General features: G+C 41.5%; 1 protein-coding gene across 3 annotated transcripts; it reads right to left on the bottom strand.

The window, feature by feature from the left end:
• Positions 1–846: 846 nt before the first annotated feature.
• On the bottom strand, positions 847–20,243 carry LOC139909910 (sorting nexin-14-like). 3 transcript variants are annotated; one of them, XM_078289543.1, is made up of 31 exons: positions 19,986–20,243; positions 19,641–19,814; positions 19,388–19,508; positions 18,976–19,049; positions 18,414–18,492; positions 18,257–18,300; positions 18,064–18,151; positions 17,852–17,936; positions 17,607–17,763; positions 17,336–17,411; positions 16,965–17,009; positions 16,736–16,816; positions 16,166–16,280; positions 15,307–15,462; positions 14,925–15,049; positions 13,973–14,031; positions 13,309–13,335; positions 12,332–12,478; positions 11,418–11,550; positions 9,300–9,486; positions 8,546–8,629; positions 8,152–8,252; positions 6,883–6,994; positions 6,617–6,657; positions 6,201–6,320; positions 4,821–4,944; positions 4,427–4,591; positions 4,011–4,106; positions 3,385–3,476; positions 2,977–3,033; positions 847–1,122 (listed from the first exon to the last, which is right to left on the bottom strand). In XM_078289543.1, exons 2-31 carry the CDS (start codon positions 19,775–19,777, stop codon positions 1,081–1,083), a joined length of 2,970 nt encoding a protein of 989 aa, XP_078145669.1. In that variant the 5' UTR covers positions 19,778–19,814; positions 19,986–20,243; the 3' UTR covers positions 847–1,080. The 3 variants fall into 3 exon arrangements, with proteins under 3 accessions (XP_078145669.1, XP_078145667.1, XP_078145668.1); XM_078289541.1 differs by lacking the exons at positions 12,332–12,478; positions 13,309–13,335; XM_078289542.1 differs by lacking the exons at positions 12,332–12,478; positions 13,309–13,335 and having other exon boundaries at positions 847–1,119.
• Between the last annotated feature and the right edge of the window lie 1,247 nt (positions 20,244–21,490).

Genomic DNA, 21,490 nt, shown 5'->3' with positions numbered 1-21,490 from the left:
AATGACATTATGGAATATTATTCACAGTTACTTGTTTTTTCTACATGATATCCAGTTCTACAGTATTGTGTGCTCTCTCTCAGACTTTGTATTTGTCATCTAGTCACATTTTGTTTAGCATATAAACAAAAACTAATTCATGGGCACATATTGTGGATACAGGACACATCTCCTACACCAAGAAGAGGACATTGAATCTAGAAGAAGCCACAAAGTATCATTTGATGAATGTTTGACATGCAAGACAGTGTGTGGTCATTACTTCACTATGTAGTGAGGAAGAGATTACCCTCAGTGAGTAGCTATGGATGGAAACTAGCTGAGGCTCCAAGCTCTCCGTCAAAGACAAAGAATTTATACATCTGCCTTTGGTTATTTCTTGATTACTGGTATAACAATTCCCAGGAAGATCCCACGCTTAAACGTCACTATCAGGATGTAGCTTCGGCTGTCATACTCTGTCAAAGGGAAAGAAAGTGCAGGAAACTGTGACTGTGCTGACAATAACATGCTGGACTGGATTTTTTGTATAAATTCGTATTTTATTACCTTACTAAATTTGAGTATGTTCCGTCCACATTTTTAGTATAAAACAAAGTTGCCACATAGGTTACAAAGAAAAAAAATGTAAACAAACTGATTCCATAGTGGCAACCTTTCAAGCCAAATGTGTTACATGCAGTAAAGTGAGACAGTTCTCCTTGAGCAGTTTTCTCACCATGTGGTTTACACAGTCTGTGACCACATTGTTTCCCCAGCCGCATTCAACACTCCTCAGTAACACAGATACGAATTGTCATTTACAATAGGATTGATCACAGAAGAAACACTGTCAGTGCATCAGTGCAGCATTGAAATTGTCTTTATTTTACACAGTAAATTACACATACAGCAGGAGAAGCCATAGAGCCTGTGTCTTCTCTTCTTGCTATCGACTGGTGTCCAGGCCTGGAGGGGCGCTGTACATGAACTCAACCTGTTAGGTTCAGGTAAACAGACCAATAAGTGTCTCTGCAGTACATAAAGGCCTGGTTAATGCCCGACCAGGACGTTAGCTCTTGTCCTTTGTACTGTTCACTTTTACATCCATGGAGCCATCACAGAGGTCTCCTTCTGCACCTGCTGAGGAAATAAATGAAAAAGTGTTAACATAGGTTTTCTTTTTTGTTCTAAATGTTTGCTGGCAATATTTGAACCCGAAGAAAAGCTACAGTTAATATGTCATGGCAGAGATATTAATTCTTCACTGTGTTTAATAGCCTTATCTTATTTTAAAGATTTAAATATAAAACAAATATGAATAGAACACCTTATTAGGGCTATGCATAAAATCCATGTATGACTAGGAGAGAGAGGATAATATATCATTATGCACCATAACACCTGGCCTAAAAATACATAACAAGAATTTGCAGTGTATCAGGAGTATTGGTATAACGCATCATGATATCTTAGGTTGTTGTCCCATTATCTGATAAGCACTGCATTATACAGCTGAGTCAGTATGTGCACATTGAGCAAAACTCCTATATCCACACTGAGAGAAGTTACTAGGGCATGAAAACACAAGGAATCCCTTGGCCTGTGCTTTTGTTGAGAATCCTCAAAAACCACAAGAAGTTGTGTTTGCCTGCAAGACAAGCTTGTCACCTCTTAATATCCCCCCCCCCCCCCCCCCCCTCCCATTCCTCACTCCACAGCCAAAACCCCAAAGTATCCAGTATCCAGTCTTAATGTTGGTGGCCGATCTTTTAATGCTGATTGAGGAATGCAGCTCTTCTCTCGACCTTCTGTCAGAAATGTTTCTCATTTTGCATGTGTTTGTTTATGTCACTGATATAAACTGATATATGTTCTTCATAGATCTGTCAGAGACTTTTCATTCAGACAAATTTGTGACATGAAGCCTTTCTATCCAGAAAGTAGGCAACTGTCAGTTGCTCCATTAGTCTATCTGCTGATAGTTTTGATACAGTCCAACTTTCAAAGGCATGTTGGTCTTTAGTCTAGCTTTTTTACTTTTCCCATGGATAAATATTCAATGCTGAACTTGGCTAATGGCACTTTAACATGAGTGTAAGATGCAACACAAGCTATTCCATAAAGCATTATGACTATATGGGATTTTGACGTCCTGCAATACTTACTGTATGTTTTCCTCTCACCTTAGACCTTTTCCACCTCTGTTTGAACAAACTGAAACTGCCGTTGGGTTTTGCCAAGAAAGAGTGAAATGAAATACTAAGATAGTAACTTATTCTACACAGAATGAGGCCCTCATTTATGAAGCCATTATGAGAATTATCACAAATGTATGTGTTGATGTGACGTTAAGAAACTTGTCACTTTTGATTTGGAAAACATTATTATAGCATCAATTTTGGTGCAGGATCCAACATGGAAGGCATATTTATGAAAGCACCAAACAGACAGGCAGTATACCCTCCAATGAATATACATGTTGGAAGTAGACTTCCAATCACCTAAATGGAGTCATGAAGGCTTATTTGCATAATTCTTTGATTAGAGATGCTAAGTGCTGCTCAGTATTCATCTAGACTTCTCCTTTCTCAAACCATTGCAACGAGATGTGCATCTTCCTTACTATATCCTCCTAAAGGACATGCAGTGATTGAAAGAAAATAATGGTAGCTTTATTTGTTTGGAGGAATTAGTCTGGGATATTTCCACTCTTCATTTCTGTAGGCTATGATTTGTCAGACATCATGATTAAAATTGTACTGAACAGACTGCAGGAGCAGGTTGCAATAAATAATGCATACTGGCCTATTGTGCCTGTCTATAACATGCAGAAAACAACAGTGTACACATATTCAAACCAGACATGAGGATGATGTCACAGATATGATCAAGATCAAATTAATAAACACTTTTATCCATCTTTTGTGGGAGACTGATTGTACATTCATTTTAAGATCAGCTGGATTGTACACTCCCTTTAGAGTGTGTGTTTACCTTGTTTAGCTCAGGAAAAAGTTCTTGAATGGCGATATCCAAAAGCACGTACGTCAGCTGAGGAAGACAAATGCAGGGATGAAAAGCATCAAGACCATCAATCGTTAGATGAAAGTGGAATATGTGTAGATCAACAAGCATATTTCAAAAACGAATAAACAAACTTTTGAGTCGGAGGGAAATGTGACACTCCTATCCACATGGACTTTCTGGTATATGTCAGACTGTTATGTAGGTAATGTTACACACCGATGTAACAACCTTTCCTCAGGACAAGACTGTCATCTTAAGTCTTGACACAATAAGTAGTCCAACAATGAAGCTCAGACATGCAGAGGAATCCTGAGATGTGTTTTTGCCTTCAAGCTGTGTGTGTGCGTGTGCGTGTGCATGTGCGTGTGTGTGTACCTGTTTGTTGAGAACTGGTTGTTGCAGTCCATCGAAGAGCAGACGTACTCCTTCATACTTGGCCTCTTCTCCGATGCATTTCCCCAAGAAATCTAATGATGAATAGCTTATGAATTTGTAGCCAACACTTGTAAGAAGGCGTGTAATCGTTTTCACATGTGATGCAAGTGAGAATGTCTGCAGTAAGCTGCTGTCCAGCTCACAGTATTTTTAACCACGGAGTGTAACTATGAGCCTGGCACAGTGTGAATGTCAAGAAAAACACTTTTAACACTTTTAACATGCTCTTTTTTTTTTTTTTTTCAACTGAGCATGCTACATTAGATTTATTTGGAAGCAGCAGACCGTACATTTCTAGGATTCAAAATGTCCCAGCAGAAGTCATGCTGCCCACACCAGACAGTAATTAATAGATAAACTTATAAATATGAATCAATATGGATAAAACAGACAAAAGCACATATATTTAGGCTATGTTCTTTTATCTGTTTCATCCATATTCATCTATATATACAAGTTTATGCTTGTATTGCTGTCTAATGAGGGCAGGAATGATCTCTTCTGGGCTGCATGGATCCTAGAAATCCTAGTTACCAGCACAGTACCTGAAAGAATTGCATGAATACCTGGAATATAGCGCATCATTTCCTCAAATGTCTTTTTTGCCCTCCTCTGTTTGTCTTGGGCAGAGCGTGGCTGGCTGCTCTCACAGAAAACTGCGTCTAGCAGAGCAAAGAATACACACATCATGTCACGTCATTTAATGAGACTGTTTAACATATCGCTTAAATGTGAATTTTCAGATCTCTGTATAACAGGCAAAGGCTCCTCCAGTTTGCATACAGTAGCGTTTGAAAAGAACAAACGATGAAAAATTTCCAGACAAAAAAAATCCTGTATTACTTTCTGTACTCTCACAGATCTTCTGCTACTGCTAAAGTTATATACATTTTGTAACTTTATCACCATCACACTGTTTTACTTTCTTGCTTAATGTTCTTTTTCAGACGATATGATTATCTGAATTATTGTCTGATTATACCTCTAAGCAGGGTGATGAGCGAGACCAGCCGATGCTCCTGCACCACATGGTTCAGTTTGTACTGCAGGTAGTAATCTGTGTAGGCCTCCAACGTATTCTTGAACAGGATCCTTCCGCCCATCAGCAGGTGGTGCAGCCAGTCAGGGATGTGGAAGACCACCCGACCTGGCAGCCATGAAGAAGAAAAGAGATACAGAGAGAGAGAGAGATGAAGAAGAGGAAGAGATAATACTGCGAGCTAAGGACCGTATTTGCAATATTCTAGGTGGTCTGACAGAATGATGGGATCTGCTCCAGCGGACAGATGGAATGAAATAAATAATTAAAAATGTGTTGTAATAAGTTGTGATGAGTAGATTACTATTTCAAACAAGCTCAAGGAGACCTCACTTACCCAGATACATTAAGTAGTCATACACCCCGTCAACTGTGATCATTTCCATGAAGTAGTTCTGATTGTGTCTCTTCTCGGCCATCTCTGACCGGTTGGCGTTGTTTTTGAAGAGGTCGTTGAAGAGCTGGGAGAGTGGGATATCATTTGTTTTACGAGTGGAAACCAGTTAAAACAAAGACTGTGTTATTATATTTCAAGAACTTCTTCCATTCTGGGTGACTGACGAAGCTCAGCTGAAGTAAACACTAGCGTGAGATTTGTTTGTGTGATTTAATGTTTTCAGCTACAAAATGATTACAATGTAAAGATAAAATGTGTAATAAAAGACTGTAATAAAAGACTATCATATTTCTTGAAATTCTATGACAAGTGGTTTAGTGCCTATGGCCACCTGCATTTTCAGGCACATTTGTTCTAGTTTTTAGATTAAGCTGTTATTTTGCTGTTGGGAGGTTTATATTTAAATCAGCCAAAATGTGCTAAATGTGTGTTAAGCAGGTACACACTTGTGAAAGCTTTCGTAATCTCAGTAATTCAGCCTCCAGCCTGTTGTCAAGTTAAATGCTCAATGAGGCTTTTTGGGCCAAAAAAAAAAAGAGGGTCAGAAAGTCATCTCAGGACCATGTCAGGCCATATTACAATTACAGATTTTGTGAGCTACTTTTAGAAATAGAAGGTCCAACGTTTGGTGACCTAGTTTGTTGCAGAAAGTGTTAGACATTGACAAGAGCTCTCATCGGGAAGCAGGATTTCCAAATTGTAACTTAAAATAGTGTGTAGCGTGACTTGATACGCCATCTGCATTCAGTCCTCACTCGCTCCCAAAGGCCACGTGTCTAACACTATACAGATCACCATTGGCTGGGAAGCTGCCTCCTTGTTATTTTTGGCTCTCTTTTGTTCTTTGAGTTCCAGTTCAAGTTCCCTTCATTGCAACACAGCTGGACCGGAGGACCACAGTTCAGACAAATTGACTGTAACTTTGACATTAACACAGAGACAAAATAACATTAACAGATAGAGTTCCTAGAGTGACAGGGATGTGGGCTGTCACACACAGATGCATACTACAAATTCGCACTATTGATGCTATTTCATTGTTAATGACTTTGCCTGGTGTGGTACTTCCAACCTTCTCTAAAACAGTAACCCATAATGCTTGATCCGTGACTACATTTGTTTGGATTGTAGGACCAGAAAGTGGGAACCTTCCAGTGTATGCAATCAAAAAACCCTGAGCGTTAGAAGGGACTCAAACTGTACTCTACTACATTCAAACATTTTCTTTGGGGTTTGGGAGTACTTAAGTGGGCGTGTGAAAGGGAGCGAAGGAGTGGGAGTAGAGAGGGTAGGATGGGGGGGGAAAGTTGCATTCCCAACCTTTTTATCATTTTCTGAGGTGGGGCTCAGAATAGTGAGCTCAGGCCGACTGGGTTTGGGTTTGGGAGATTCACAGGAGTTGAAGAAGGACTGGATGAAAGGCTCCAGATGCTGCCCTTTCTAAGGAGGGAAAAAGCACAGTATAAGTTACAGTGAACGTATCATTTCTCTTATAAAATGTTGCATTTGTCATAAAAAAAAAAACATGTTTAATGGACTGTTAATGATCTGAGACAAACAAAAGTGACTGCTTGCATCTGTAGTGATGTGATGGAAAACATTCTTATCATGAAAAGTTTAGATAGAGGGATGGCGAACATTCTAAAGAGCCCCCCCCCCCCCCCCCCCCCCCCCACACACACACACACACACACACACACACACACACATACACACACAAAGAATGCATTACTTACCTCTTTTATTAATTTGCTGGGCACCGACTTAATGATTTTCCCTGTGAAACATAAATAATTTATCATATTTATCATAGTGATGCATGTTCTGTCACATTATCCCTTCATTTGAGACACAAATATCTTTTTCACTGCAATACAAGATCACTCTAATCAAACACTTTCAGGGTGTGTTTGACATGTGCTGCTGTTCAAACATAACCCATCTCCCTGGCCTTGTCACATACTCTACATCCCATTTAGCCAGAATCGGCCGCATGCTGTACCTAGGTTGACATCAGGCAACATCTTGTCCAGGAACTGAGACTCCATACTGTGAGGGGACAGAAAGTCAGCCAGCAGCTGGCTGTTGCTCAGCTCGGGGTGCTGCAATAGTTTCTGCAAGGGAGACAGATACAAATTATACTAATTATGTTTGTGTTTTTCTATACTGGAACATCTGAAGTGGGCTGATATGTAGTTTGATAATGGTGTTCTCAGGTTTTCTAAGGAGCTGGGATCAGAGACAGTCGCCGTGAAATTGGGGGACCATTCGCCAATACACAGGATCTGATGTAACTGTCCTTTGTGCTATTAAAGTAGGGTGAGCCCCCAAATAAAAATCTGTCATGGATGGCAGAAGAAAGAAAGTGTGTGAAAGAAGGTGTGTATTGATGAATTAGCACAAAAAAAGGACTATAGTTAATTTGATACGACATTTAGAAAAAGCACAAATAAGGGAAATGAACAGCTGTCAATCTGCACTTTAACTTCATAGCCATTGTGTCTTCACATTCCAAGTATTGAGAGTACAGAGCCAAAACATAATTCTCATTCAAATACTTGTACCATGCTATTGGTGAAACGACTGCAAATTAACTTTCTAACAGTCTTGAACAAGAGTCAGACGCATCCATGAAACGACCCGCCATTAAAATCCACATTTGGGCAGGTAAACTTAAAATCAATCAAGTGAAGTCAAACACAACTTGTATATGATTTTTGGGGAACATACTTTCTTCATTTGTGCTGCGCTGTACCTGCAACAGAGCTGAAACTGAAAGTAGGCTCTCTGATCCTATTAATACAAACAAATTGATTTAGCTAATGAAAACTGCAAAAACACTGTTTGCATCGGTGCAAGGAGGCTTATTTTTCCATTCTGTAGCTCTATAACATGCCGCTTACATTACTGAACTTATTCTGTTCACATTCACAGTAGACATGAGGCTTATTTCCCAGTCGAATTAATGAATACCAATGTTTGGTGGGAAATTGGCACACGGTCATTTTAAAATCAGATTGCCTCATACATTTGCTTGATGAACGAGGGTCACTGCTTTAATTTTCATCTGAGAGAGACAGCAGTCACAGTTGTATGTTCAAATTATTTTCACCTCTCTGCACAGGAACATTTGATAGACAGAAGTATAAGGCTTCTTGTTGAATTCTGGCTCATTTACATACACATCGATCGACGGGCGGCATGCCTGTCAAATACAATTAACAAGCAAGTGAGTGAAGTGAACTTCCTCTGTTCTCCCCAACATCTCTACCTGAAGGTATTCCTGGAACTCCTCCCGTTTGGATGTTAGGAACTCGTAATTCTTTGGGCCGATTATTCTCTTGGAAGGCAGCTGCGCATCTGGGAACGAGCCTATGGAAGGTGTTACATTTTACAGAAATGAGGGTCTGGGAAAACAATAAAAGGGCAAGCTATGTGTGTCCCCACTGTAATCTCGCTGCCAATATCAGTCCCTAAACGATGCAACACAGCGATGAAACTTATTGAACCCCTAAAGCTGAGGTTCACTTGAAAATAACGTCCTGTGATTTTATTACGAAATTCCTCCCTTGCGTCCCAAAAGAGATGATGAAATACAATGGAACTGCGCAGTGGCCACCCAATGCAAACTGAAGCAATACTTTTGCAGAAAATAGATAACCTACCATGAAACTCAGTGAGCTTTGATTCAAGAACGTAGAACTCCAGGTATCTTCTGTACACAGACCAATGCTCAGTCTCATGCCCCACTGCAGACAGACAAACACAGGGCAAACATATCATAAGAGGTTCTGAAATGACCTTTTGTATATTAAATACATCAAGATCAGTAAGGCAAATGACAACGGTATACTCTTTATGAATGTAATCTAACAGTAAATGGTACATTTTTAAAGCGGCACTAGGCCACATCACACACTGGCGGCTCCAAGTGGCAGTGAAGGGTAATTTGAACTTCAGCACACTAATATTTACCAGCCTGGCCCAGTCTGTGATGCTTTATACCAAAGGAAACCAAAGGGACGAGAGAGGAAAAAGATCTAATGTTGGTGAGTTCAGCACTCGCTCGCTTCTGTTTAGGAGACAGTTTGTATTTCCCTCTTAAGTTTCAATTTGTCATTGAATGCCATTTGGGCAAATAGGACGAATCTACAGGGTCTCAATTAGGGGTGGATGGATGGTTTTCTGTTGCAGCCCTACTTTTTGATTGAGGCTAATAAAACGAGTGTATTTGTACATAAAAAATCTTGCCAAGTGTAGCTTTAAATGCATCTGTGAATAGAAACTGAATGTAACATGTTCTACCTTTGATCGGTCAAACGTACTTCTAGTGCAAGAAGAATGTCCTTCCTCTTTCAGATACTTCAAGGCAGAATGACCTCAGTCACACGAGAGTAAGGGAAACCACCTCAGCCTCACCTGCCTTCCGGTCATTGCGCTCGACATCAATACAGAACACGGGAATCCTCTCCCTCTTCACATCGTCGTCATAGAAGTCGATGTAAGGGATGGTGATGTTCCAGGCAGACAGGTTGCGGGGGGTGCTGGGGGTGGAGGCCGCCTCCATAGGGGAGTCATCCTCCAGCACCATTATGGCCTCCTCCACCTTAAGAGAGAGGGAAGCAAAGAGAGAGAGAAGAAAGAGAGTAGAGAGAGAGAGAGAGAGAGAGAGAGAGAGGTTAAGTTTATGGTAAGCATTTCCTGGAGAAATGGGTCAAACACATGCAAAACACTGCAGGTAAAATATAATGAATAGAACTGAATTACAATTCATGTGTATTCCACAAGTCGGAGCGGCACCAGCGATCTGTCTCATACATGTCTATGTTCACATTGTAACTTGCTCAACAAATAGGCCTTCCCCCATCAAAGTTCATGTAAAGGACCAAGAAGGACATTAACTTTTGGAAAAGGTCCCCTGAGACTCAGCAACAAATACGGGAAATCCAAAAGAAAACATAGGACCGCCACTTATAGTCAGTACAGGATGTGCAATTTACAAAGTATTTGCTGACATCCAGCTAACTAACTGCACTGTTTTACTGGACCAGCTGTTGAAGACCAGTCATGGTTTCTATACACATAGTCTGTTCTGCCAGTTCAGCCCCTGGCCAATAGGCAGTCTTCGGATCGGCACTGTACAAATACGACACACCAGAGTTTTAGTTTCCTCAAGCAAAGCAAATACTAAACCATTTTTATACAAGCCTGCATTGTGTTTTCATAGCAAATACTTCTACCTTAAGGGAAAATGTGACTCACTTTAAATAGTACATAATTCCCAAGGTTCAGAGCAGCACAATCACTTTCTGCAATCATGAAAAACTCTTTCAGTGCCAGAAAGCAGAGATCTAAGACTCAAACCTGTGATGTCATCAAAATGCAGATTCTGGAGCTGCTCTGCAGGAAACACATGGAAGACAGGTTTGGTAAACTGGACACCAGAGCGGCTTTCCTTTCCTTACTCAGCTATGCCACCATGTGGTAAGGAGCAGTTTCACTACATGTTGTGAAACTGGCAGTTTAACTACTTTTTGCAGTGGTGGTGGTGTAACGAAATTCAAATTTCATCAGGATCAGGTTTGAAGTAGTTACTTTTTTTTGTCCTTTTGAGGTGTTGTAAACTACTGCAGCTACCAACTCTTTTTGGCTATAAAAGAAGGGAATTTCATTTTTCACCCTCTTATTTATGGTTATTTTTATTTACTTTAACTGTCAAGGTTGTACTGGTCAGATGTTACAAAGTACTTTCTATTTATTTATTTCAAGTTATACAACAAAAAGTTAGCATTCCTTTGATTTTTTTGTGAAAAACCCAACTTGGGTTGTTTAGTTTGGGTTTAGTCTAGTCTGGACTAGTCTGGACTAAGTGAAAATGTAGAAATGATGACATTACATCCAATAGAAAGTTCCTTGCACTTCTGCCTCTGATGAACCCAGACAGCCAGCGTCATTTGGTTTGTGTTTACGTCCAGAGTCTAGTTTCTGACTATCGGACTATCAGCTATCGGAGTGTGGGCATTATCAACACAGTGGACAATCCTTGCACTTTTTTATTTTTTTATTTATTTTATTTCGAACATAACATTTTTGTTCATCTTTATCAGTGGAATTCTTGCATTTTGTATTAAATGACATTGCAGATGTAAAAAGGGGCATTTTTTGAAAAGCAGTTTTAACTACTTTTTCTAAATTACTTCTTGAGGGTAGCTCTGCTGTAGTTCAATTTCTTCCAATGTGAAGTAACTGGTATCTTGAAAAACTAGAGTATAGCTTCCCCAAAACTGGTAACTAACAACAATCATCACCATCTTTGTCACTTAAACCCTATAACCTTGGTGGTATAAGTGCATAAGCAAAATGTTAGTTCTCCACCTATGGTCTGTTGTCAAATTTCTGACATATTACATACAACTTGTCAGAGATGTAACATGAATCACTTTGGATTGCAAGTCGGAGCAGATAGTTTTATCGGTAGAGGGAGGTTCTGCGACACTAGATTTGAATGGGTATGGGTTGTGTGTAACTCAGTCTCACCATATCATCCTCTCCCTCTACCAGCCCGTAGGATGGCAGCATGGCTCCTTCCATGGTGGTGCTCTTGAACACTCCTTTGATCTTACTGCCAATGCGGCTGATCCCAAAGGACTCGCCCCTTTTCGACGTGTTCCTGCAGGCCAGAGGGAGAAGTTATCAGACGGAGCGCGTGACGGAGGAGCGGCGCATGGCTTCGGCACAGCGCATGCAGCTTGGGAGAGGTGACAGGGGAGAAAGGAAGGGTCGAAGGAGAGGAAGGGAGGGAGGGAGCAAGGCACTGCAGCCAGGTATCGCGAGTATGGGTGGGGAGAAAAGCCAAGGTAGCCAAACCCGAGCCAAAATATTCAATTCACAGCCATTTCACAGAGAAATGCCTGTTTTGCAGGGTCAAAAGCGAACACAGCGCACAGTGAGCAGCGATTTCATGAACAGATATTACAATGTCTACTTTCATGGGGATCACAGAGTGAGACTGGTGGCCAAAGACTTTAAACTCAACTTTCAGCGATCACATACATTGAATGTGATCAGTAACCAGCCAATCAGCAAAGCCACACAATATCACAGGTGTTCTGTGTGACTGCCTGTCAGATAAAAGTGAAATAAAAGTCACCATATGGCACATGGTGATATACCCGATACACAAGACATACAATCTCATTCAGAAACGTAACACCGCAAAGTCAATGCATTGTGGGAAAAAAAAAAAAAAAAAAAAAAGCACAGGCATGTTTATTACCTATACAATACAAAAGAGTAGGAGGAAGGACATGTGACAAATACAGAAAAACAGGGTCCCATGCATTGGTCCCACCATGCAGGCGGCTGGCTGGGACTGGGGGTGATGTGGGGGAAAGTGGACGACATGACATCACACCGAGCGACCTGTAACAGACCGATGGACCCTGACTTACTTCGGTGATGAGTGGCGGTGGGTTAGCGAGCCATATGGGAAAGTTGTGAACGTGGACTGGGCATGGAGGGAGTTAAAAGATGCAGGTGAAGAGCTGCCAGAGGCGGTGAACAGGGAGGACGGGGACTCGGGGCTCCAGTCCCAGGAACTATGAGCAGGACGGGGTCACGCCCCCCGCGGGCAAAGGAGGGACAGGACCGTGGATCATATCAGGGCAGGCGGGATGGTGGTGGCAGGATCAGAGTGGACAGACAGTCACAGACAAAGCACAGTCCATGGCGGTGATACATGGATGGAATGACGGGCGGACAAACGGGCAGAGTGGAAGGGAGTTAGTGAATAACAGACATGGAGGGAGTAAGCCAGTGAGGCTTGTGGCTGGTCAGTGTTCACGAATGGAGTGCCAGTAAGAGAGCCATTCTCTACTATCTCTTCTTCCTCCTTTGAGTGGCAAAACTCATGCTGCTATGATCACTGCCTTCATAACAAGATCGTTCTCTCAACCAGATGAAAGAAAAACAACATTAAACCAACCAACACCCGACCTAAAGCACCTTTTGAGTCCCTGGTGAACAATATTAAGAAAATAATTCTGTAATTTAAGGTGAGAAAACCCAATTTCGAGAATCATTACAAATAAAACCTAAGCCTTTTACAATGCATATTATGTCTGGTGAGCTGCGTGACTCTTGCTTAAAGTTGATTAACATATTCTAATAAGGTCAATCTTCTCAAGAGCCTGCATTCACAGTACTAATACAAAATAGAACAAATATTTAGCAGTAAAATTATATTATCAATCACACAGTGCACGTAGAATTGAACCCCTGGTTGCAGCAGGGAATTTGTTAAAAAGGCAGTACATCTTCCTCTGTGGACCACAGTCAGGCAAGAATATAGTTTCTTTTGTATCTTGCGTGCAGCAGTACTGCCCAGCCAGCCACTGTTCTGATCACCACACTGATGCCATATACTCACCGAATGTCATCCAAACTGAGGCTATTTCTGGAACAATATGCACAAGGAGTTAGTGGCAGGGCCCCGCGGCCACAGAGACACCACACCCCGCGATAAAAACACAGCAGGTGACACCTGGCTCCGATCAATTCACTTTCAGTTCAACGAAAGCTTTCATTATACTGCACAATTTTAAAAAAAATCTGTTTTTTACTGTTAAATACAGCTTTGCTTAACCTTTGGGACTGAATTAAGACAGAGCTGAAAGTGGATTTACATGTATATTTGAGGCAGCTGGCACATACTATATTCTGACTTTACATCGCAGTGGCCATTGGGATACAGAGACTTGTGAACAATTAACAAATACGTCAACTAAACAAACAGGGAAAACAAAAGTATCAATGAATTTCAGAAAGCGCAGAGCAGCTTGAGTTTCACGTGGGTGTAAACACCACAGCTGATTTTCTGATTCAAATCAACTACCCAGTAGGGCATTCTGTGTGTAAACTGATTTTTGTGACTTTAAAAGAGACTAACAAAGCTGATCTGTGCCTTCTGTCAGCTAACTAATCAATCAACATCACAGGTGAACATTACAGGCAATCTTTTCTGCTGTTAGGTGAACAGAAACACACACACACACACACACACATACGCACACAAGTGGTGCAGTGACACCTACCTGCTCATCTTGGAGTTCCTGGCAGGGGACTCGGCCCCTCGCAGAAGCTGCCGGAAGTACTGGAGAAGGACATGGAAAAGACTAAATAATCCGCACTCACAGTATGAAGGTATTTTACTGCAATCACACCCTCCCTATGAAACTACTTCTATATAATCAATATTATAGAGCAGCCTATGTATCTAGTGACCTCATCCCGCTGTACCGATAATCATAATAACACGGTTTAATTTGGGACGGGGGAAGGAGCGGTGATGGGATATACTTTTAAATTCAGAGCCGACACAAAGGCGTAAGTCGGCCTTGTTTATTACACATCACTTCTAAGAAACAAAGCTATCTGGAATATTATTCGTTTCCAGACACATTATTCATGCAGGGCAGTGGCTCGCGGTGGACAATGGCTGTTTACTGGGCCGCCCAGCTGTATTCAATGAGAGAGCCTGTGAGGGGTGAAATTCGGCTTGGCAGCTTGGCACGATGCCAGCGTGAGCCCATTGGCCAGTTGTGTGTCTGGTATTGATGACACGGTCGGTAGCGGTTGGTGGCAGAAAGATCGGAAGAGAACAGGGCAAGAGAGTCGCTGAATTCCAAATCAGCCCTCAATCCAGCATTTATCCCATATGTTCTTGTTATATCTAAGAAGACTTTATAAGAATCAAATTAAGTATTTATAAGTAGCGAAGATCTAATCATGACCATATTAGGCGCATAATGCATTTATTACCATATTTCTAATACCAAACAAATCCTTTCAAAATGATGGAAGATATTAAGTCTTATGCGCCAAAACAACCAAAATGTCCAGGGATTGTATTTCAAATGCAGAGCATGCCAGATAAATGCCAGTAAGGGAAACAGCTGATTAATAATTTGAGTTGTGCCTCAGGCAAATGTTGTCAAGCCAGGTGACAGTGAGCTGAGTGATTTGTTACTGAGTATAGACGCTAACCTCATCGCTGTGACAGAACATGGGGGTGAAAACATTCTCCAGGAGGGACAGGACGTGCTCGTAGGCCTCAAACAAACACCTCATGGTCTGTAGCTTCACCACCTCCGGATACGGGCCTTCAGCGACTGGGGAGCAGAACACAAAACACAATTTGTTCATATCATTTTCTGCAAAAACTTTTCAAACATACAAGTAAACGAGAGAAAGAGAATAGAACAAAACACAATTGCAAACAAAAACCAAAGAAAATTTTGACGTAAACAGTTGAGAAGGACTCTATTTCTGTGATAAATGTTCTAATTATAATCGGTCAGTTAAGTATTTATCGGCTGGTGCCACAACAGCGGACTGTGTGCTTCTCTTCAAGATCCCTTTTACATACTGTTGCGTATTTCCTCCACTATGAAGGGGTCGAAGCGGATCTTGTCGACGCTCTCGTCCAAACAGTAGGTCTCGTAGATCTTCTTCACCTCCTCGTGAAGCATCATCTTCTCCGAGTCGGACAGCTCCGGGCAGAGGATCTTATCGTTGAATTCCTCTGAGAAGTTAAAAAAGACAAATCAAGCCCACTACCTAAGAAACAACAAGACTGCATAACTATGGTAACTATATGACTATATGATTTTTCTGTTTGTTTCTTGTACAATACCAAAGGTGGGGAAGATTTTAGGGGGAAAGAAAAACTTAAACTCCTTTCTTTCATTTCTGGTTGTCAAGGTGGTGACAGAGAGAATAATTCACTTTTTAGTTTACATGTTTAATTCCATTGTTAACCCGGTTTTGGGTCGATGCATATACAAGTCATAACTTGGTTAGAATAAACAGGTTAAGCTCATGCTTGTATTATCAGAAACCCAGTTAAGATGACTGACTTAACCCGGTGTTAAACAGGTTACTGTGGCATGGAAACATCTTACTCCGTTCACTTTTGGTTTATGCTGTCTGCACAAACTCTGAGTGTTATGGGTACAAGCAGTCATTTTTTCCCCTGTATTAGAAATAACCTACTGCTCAGTCATACTTTTTTTACAAGTGGACCTTTCTATCTGTGGGCGGGACATCACAGGAATATTCTGTTCACTGGTTTATTCATGGCAACAGGGATCCTCAGTCACAAGGTATGAAAGGTGCATGCTTAATAACAGCTTAACCCGAAAAAGACCTTAACCAGAGTATGGCTAATAGCTGGGCTACTCTATGCATGAAAACGTAGAAAACAATGTGTTTTGGGCTACACTTACCGACTGTGAGGCAGAACTGGAGGACATGGACCGCTCCCTCCTGCTTCAGGAAGTTCATGAAACGAAAGAGCAGGTCTTGCTGCTCCCTGATCTCCTTCAGCTCCAGCTTCAGCACCTGGTGGGAGGAGGGGAGGCAGTGAGGAAATGAAGTTGGAGAGAGAGAGAGAGACATGAGGGGAGAGAACAGAAAGGGGAGAGAAAATAGAAACTGACCAAGGCAAACAATTCCTAGATATGTTCCTCCAAATTCTTGTTAAGTTGAGTGAGGCATGTGATGCGAGGCCGAAACTACAACACATTCAACCTGCATATTGCTGTTGTCGGGTGAAAACTTTTGTATCTGAAAAATGTCTGTTTTTCAGGAACTAAAAAAAAAAAAAAACTTGTTTTTAGCTTGAATCATGCATTTTTCAGCTTATAAAATTGGTTTTGAAAAAGTTTCATAAACCCAAGGGTCATAGAACTTTCCCAACCCATAGTGAAGCATGTAATCCTTCAAGTGAAGTTAAGACAGCGATGATATTGTGAATACATATTAGTACATTCTGCTGGACGGGAGAAAGTACTTACTGAGGCCTTTGTGTTCCGATGATCAGAGTACTTTTGCAGGAAAGGAACCAAAGTTGAGGTCGGCTCTGTGGCTTCCTCGGGCTGCAGGGACACAAATGGGCAGAAAACATGGCAGCCTTATTCACTCTGAAGAATTACATATACTCTGTAGTAACATAGGCTATTTAAATACTCAGAATGCGTACAGCGTTGCCCGTAAACATCAATACACTGTTCAGCATTTACTTACAGGGGAGTTGTCGATGAATATCAAAATCAAATGATTCACTGTGTCCTGAAATTGAAAGACACCAGTCAATAAGTTCACAAAAATCATGTAATATATTGTAATTATTTACTTTAAGCATATTTTTGTCTTACTCCATATTAATCCTACTACTATTATTCCTATTTAAGTCCTAGTCCAGTTGAAAACAAATCCTTGTTTTCCACTAGCATGCTCACAGCAAACTAGTCTATCCATGGCCTGGTTTACCAAACACAAATCAAGAGTAGTCTTGGACTGAGAAACTGTATCAGCGGGGGGCGTCCAGTGATGTCAGTTCAGGACTACGTTTGATTTGGGTTCAGAAAAGCAGCCCTTAGTGTGTCTACACTCACAGGATCGGCCAAGTAGTCCATGGAGGGAAGGAAGACAGAACCAGCCAAGACTTCTCTTATCAGCAGAGTAAGAGATCTGAGAAGAGCGGATAGAGAAGGCAGTAGGAAGCAGAAAGAGAAAGAGAAAGAGGAGAGAATAACCTTTATGTACCTTTCTATAGGGTCAGCAGTGTCAGGCTTTCTCCTTAGGGGACAGCAAAGTACATTGGTTGATGCTGTGATGTTTTGTAAGATATGTGGACGTTGCGAGACCTTTATTGCACTGAGTTACCTGCAGTCTGAAGCCTTGGGCGGCAGGATGTAGGGGAACAGCATCTCGGTCAGCTTCCGGAGGTACAGGAGCTCGTCTCTGCGACTGCGGAGCGCCACGTGCAGATCAGGGCCGTATTCCTCCAGGGCAGCTTGCTGGAGAAACTCTGAGTTCTTCACTACAGAGGAGAGCAAGAGAGCAAAGAGTTGGTTTCGTTTGGTCTTTTGATTGTGTTCACAAGAGAGGAGACTGCACATTAATAATACCTTTCTGCCTCGCTTTGCTAATTATTTCAATGTGCTTCATGGAAACTTTAAGCAGCTTTTGTGTGATGAGGGACGACACATCCACCTGAAAGAAACATAATGAATTTAAAGTCATTCATGTTTATGGTCCATCAGCAGACAAAGCCTTTAAATATGTATAATAATAAAATGTATGTATGTATAAATGTATGTATAAATAATGAATTTGTCACCTTTTGGGTTCGACGGACCAACACAGCCGCGAAGAAGCGCAAAGTCACTCTCAACTCATCAACAAATGCCTCGTCATCTGTGATGTCTCTGCAAAAGAAACACTGTGAAAGTCATTTCTGTCAGCACATAAAATGTATAATATCACTGCATTACGTATTAAGGCTAGCAAAGAATACAGGAACATTATCTCACCTATACCAAGGATACACAAAGTTTTCCAGAACCAGCTCCAGAATCTTGAAACAAAACAGGAAGCGCTTATGATTTGATTCCATTAGAAAGATTCTATTATAGAGAAACTAAATTGAATAATGATAATAAATAATGATGTTCCATGCCGATGCATTACCTCTGAAAGGGAGGCATCCACTTTAGAGGGAACTTTCAGGTCAAGCCATGGCTGATAGTTTTCCAGTAATAAAGTCGGTCTGTCAATAAAATGGGGGGAAAAATCTTTACAACAGTACACAGACTAAACCAAAGATATTTTCTGACCACTAGAGGGGAGTGTGACATCAAGTTCTGTTCTCTGATCCAAATATGTAAACAAGATGTGAGCTTAACAGCTTTTACAGTGGATTGAGCACTTTTAGCAATCACACAGGCCATCATGTGACTATTCTGAATAGTGTGGTGTATCTTAAAAATGACATCAGTTGAAAATTTGAATTGAAATGCATGTTGACAAACCAGATCCTAATGAGATCAAGGCTGACTGATTTACATAGGATATTCTCTATTAACCCAGAGAACTATCTACCACTGGTCTTGCCAGTTTAGCTTGCTTTTTGCCTCCAGGCGAATCACTTTGCCCCTTGATCTGTGTTCTCCAATTCTTAATAGCCTTAAGCAAATTCAAATACCCTAACCCTAACCCTAACCACAGCACTGAACGCAGCCAGGTAACTCACCTATGCCTTTTGCACTTGATTTTTCCACAAACGGCACAACTGTGGCCCAGTGGAAACAGCTCCTGCTGGTACGACTGATAAGAGAGAGTTAAAGTAGATTAAGTGAAAACCCAGTGATAGAAAGCAGAACAACGCGATAGACACACACTCAGTGATACAGTAGGTGTGTGTGTGTGTGTGTGTGTGTCTGCTGCATCCTGTACAGTTAGTCCTACAGGAATAATGGGGATCCATACCCATCATTAGCTGCAGCTGCAGGAGTGTCTTTCCATTCCACTTCTATCACCTACCAATTAAATATCAATGAATCTATCCAATAACACTCTTTCATTCACCTATTACATCTTAATCCATCCATCAACTTTCTGATAGGCTTATTCAATCACTCACCCATCCTTGCTTTCTGACCTACCTTGATCTTTGGCTTGATGGAGACCAAGACGTTGGGCAGCAAAGACTCGGGTCCCAGAGAGCAGTAGAAAGTGACGACTCCGGCCAGGAAGGACCAGAAGACCATGATAATGTGGATATATCTGTAAAAACAGGGAAGTCATGCTGCTGTTGACTAAATGGGAACACACAGAAGCTATTATAGCACTCACAAGGACTACAGGACAGGTGTCAGGTGAAGTGGCCTTGATGGAGGGACAGGATAAGACACTCACCTGTTCAGCAGCACGGTGGACAGCAGCAGCAGCAGCAGCAGGAAGCAGAAGACTGGATACTGGCGGCCCAGCTCTCTGAGCCGCTCCAGCTTCATCCTGTGTCTTACTTTCTGCAGATAAACTCGGATGCATCCCATTGTTGTGGCTTTTGAGCGTCAGTGCACATGTACATTACTGTAAAATAAAGAACGCATTATGGAGCGACTGCCTCTCAAACATAAGGGCGTGCAGCTGCGACATACAGCGGCATAAACTCAGAATCTTGTCATCTCGTGCTATTTCATAATATTTACATAACCAGCATGGTGCAATAACTGTATACCCGGCATCAACTCCAGCACTTACCGTAAGTGGTGCTGTATGGCGTATGTTGTGGGCCATTTTTGCACTGTTTATGTAGTCCAGCAGCGACACCATCATGAATTGGCAGAATAAATACGCAGGCTGCCTCTTTGTAGGATCAACGCAGGATCGGCGACGTAGCCCTCCCGTATACAGCTGTCAAGCCCCAGCCGGATCAGTGGCAATTATCCAACATCATCTGTGTATGGACCCATGCTAAAAGTCTGCCGCTGCTGTACAGCTAATGGCCGCTGTCCTCAAACTGTCATTTCTCTCCATTGTGGAGCAATGCGTGCTGGTTTTCAGCGCTGGAGACGCATGATGTCACCTCCGCTCCGCTCTGCAGCAACATGCAACATTCACTCTACTGCCATATTAAACAAGGGCATCACCATGTAGGCTACATATCCCCAAAATACCGATGTGCTATACTTACCCTATACCTCCCATATACCCATTACAAGCGACAGCAATAAATACTGCAGTGAGGCAAGCCTTGTAATAAACCGTGCAAAAAAAACAGACGTGTCCAAATTAAAACAATCAACAAATAAGTAAAATGAATGAAATAAAATTCTACAAAATAAAATTCAACACCCCTTCTGCCTGAGAATGGGCGCTGTGGTGAAACCGAGAGGTCCTGCTGCTCCTGCTCCTGCCTCCTTCCAGAGGGACAGACAGAGGGAAATAATAACTGGCAGGGTGAGGGTGAACAACTAAAGACATTAATGGGATAACGGGGAGGGGGCCCCAGACCCCGATTTGATGAAATCTTGTCCCATATACCCCCAAACACCCAACCCCACCCTTGATTTTAAATTACAGATATAATTTAGTTTAGAACATGACTCTGACATGTCTCTACTGTAGGTGAACGGATAACAGTAAAAAGAGTGAAATCTATGATCAGAAAACTCAGTCTTATATATTAAGTATTTGCCAAATTACACCATTCGCTTTCTTCTTGGGACGCCCTGAGGGTCCCTGTTCCCCACTGGGATAACTCAGGCCAAAACTGTATTATTTAGACATGATTCATCCCTCTCTCTACTAGAGAAAATGGGGTCCAATATATCTGAGCCTTCGTAAATAAGATATAGGGCCTTCTTGTTTGGTTACATGTCAAAACCTGATACACTGACCTTGGTAAAATGTTAAAAATGTGAGCTGGCAAAACCGTGCTAAACTTCATTCTGTAAATTATACCAAACATACTTGTCTGGTGACAAGTTGAAACCTGATATAGCATCACAGTCCTTGAAGTGTTAAAATGTGAGAAAACAGTCTAACTTTAGTGTATTCCCTTTGAAAAGATCTTTTCATAAAGGTTAATTCCAAATGCATAATACATTGAATATAGGTTGTCATTATTCCTTAGTTCAAATATCTCACCATTAGTATTGTGATGTTCTTTTAGATGTTTTGATATAACGTGCTATAAAGAAAGGATATATCTTTTCCCACCCAATTAGCTTATTCTGGTTTACCTGGTTCTGAACAGTTATTTC

The sequence above is a fragment of the Centroberyx gerrardi genome, chromosome 17, assembly GCF_048128805.1.
Source record: "Centroberyx gerrardi isolate f3 chromosome 17, fCenGer3.hap1.cur.20231027, whole genome shotgun sequence".
Classification (NCBI taxonomy): domain Eukaryota; kingdom Metazoa; phylum Chordata; class Actinopteri; order Beryciformes; family Berycidae; genus Centroberyx; species Centroberyx gerrardi.
This window is presented reverse-complemented; position numbering and strand designations above follow the sequence as displayed.

Bases quoted from the DNA above. Each gene is read 5' to 3' on its own strand.
- LOC139909910 (XM_078289543.1), bottom strand. From the start codon at position 19,777: ATGGGATGCATCCGAGTTTATCTGCAGAAAGTAAGACACAGGATGAAG. The intron at 8,630-9,299 runs GTGAGGCTGAGG...GTCTGTCTGCAG, and splicing joins GCGCAATGACCGGAAGGCAG to TGGGGCATGAGACTGAGCAT. The intron at 6,658-6,882 runs GTACAGCATGCG...TATGTTTCACAG, and splicing joins GTTGCCTGATGTCAACCTAG to GGAAAATCATTAAGTCGGTG.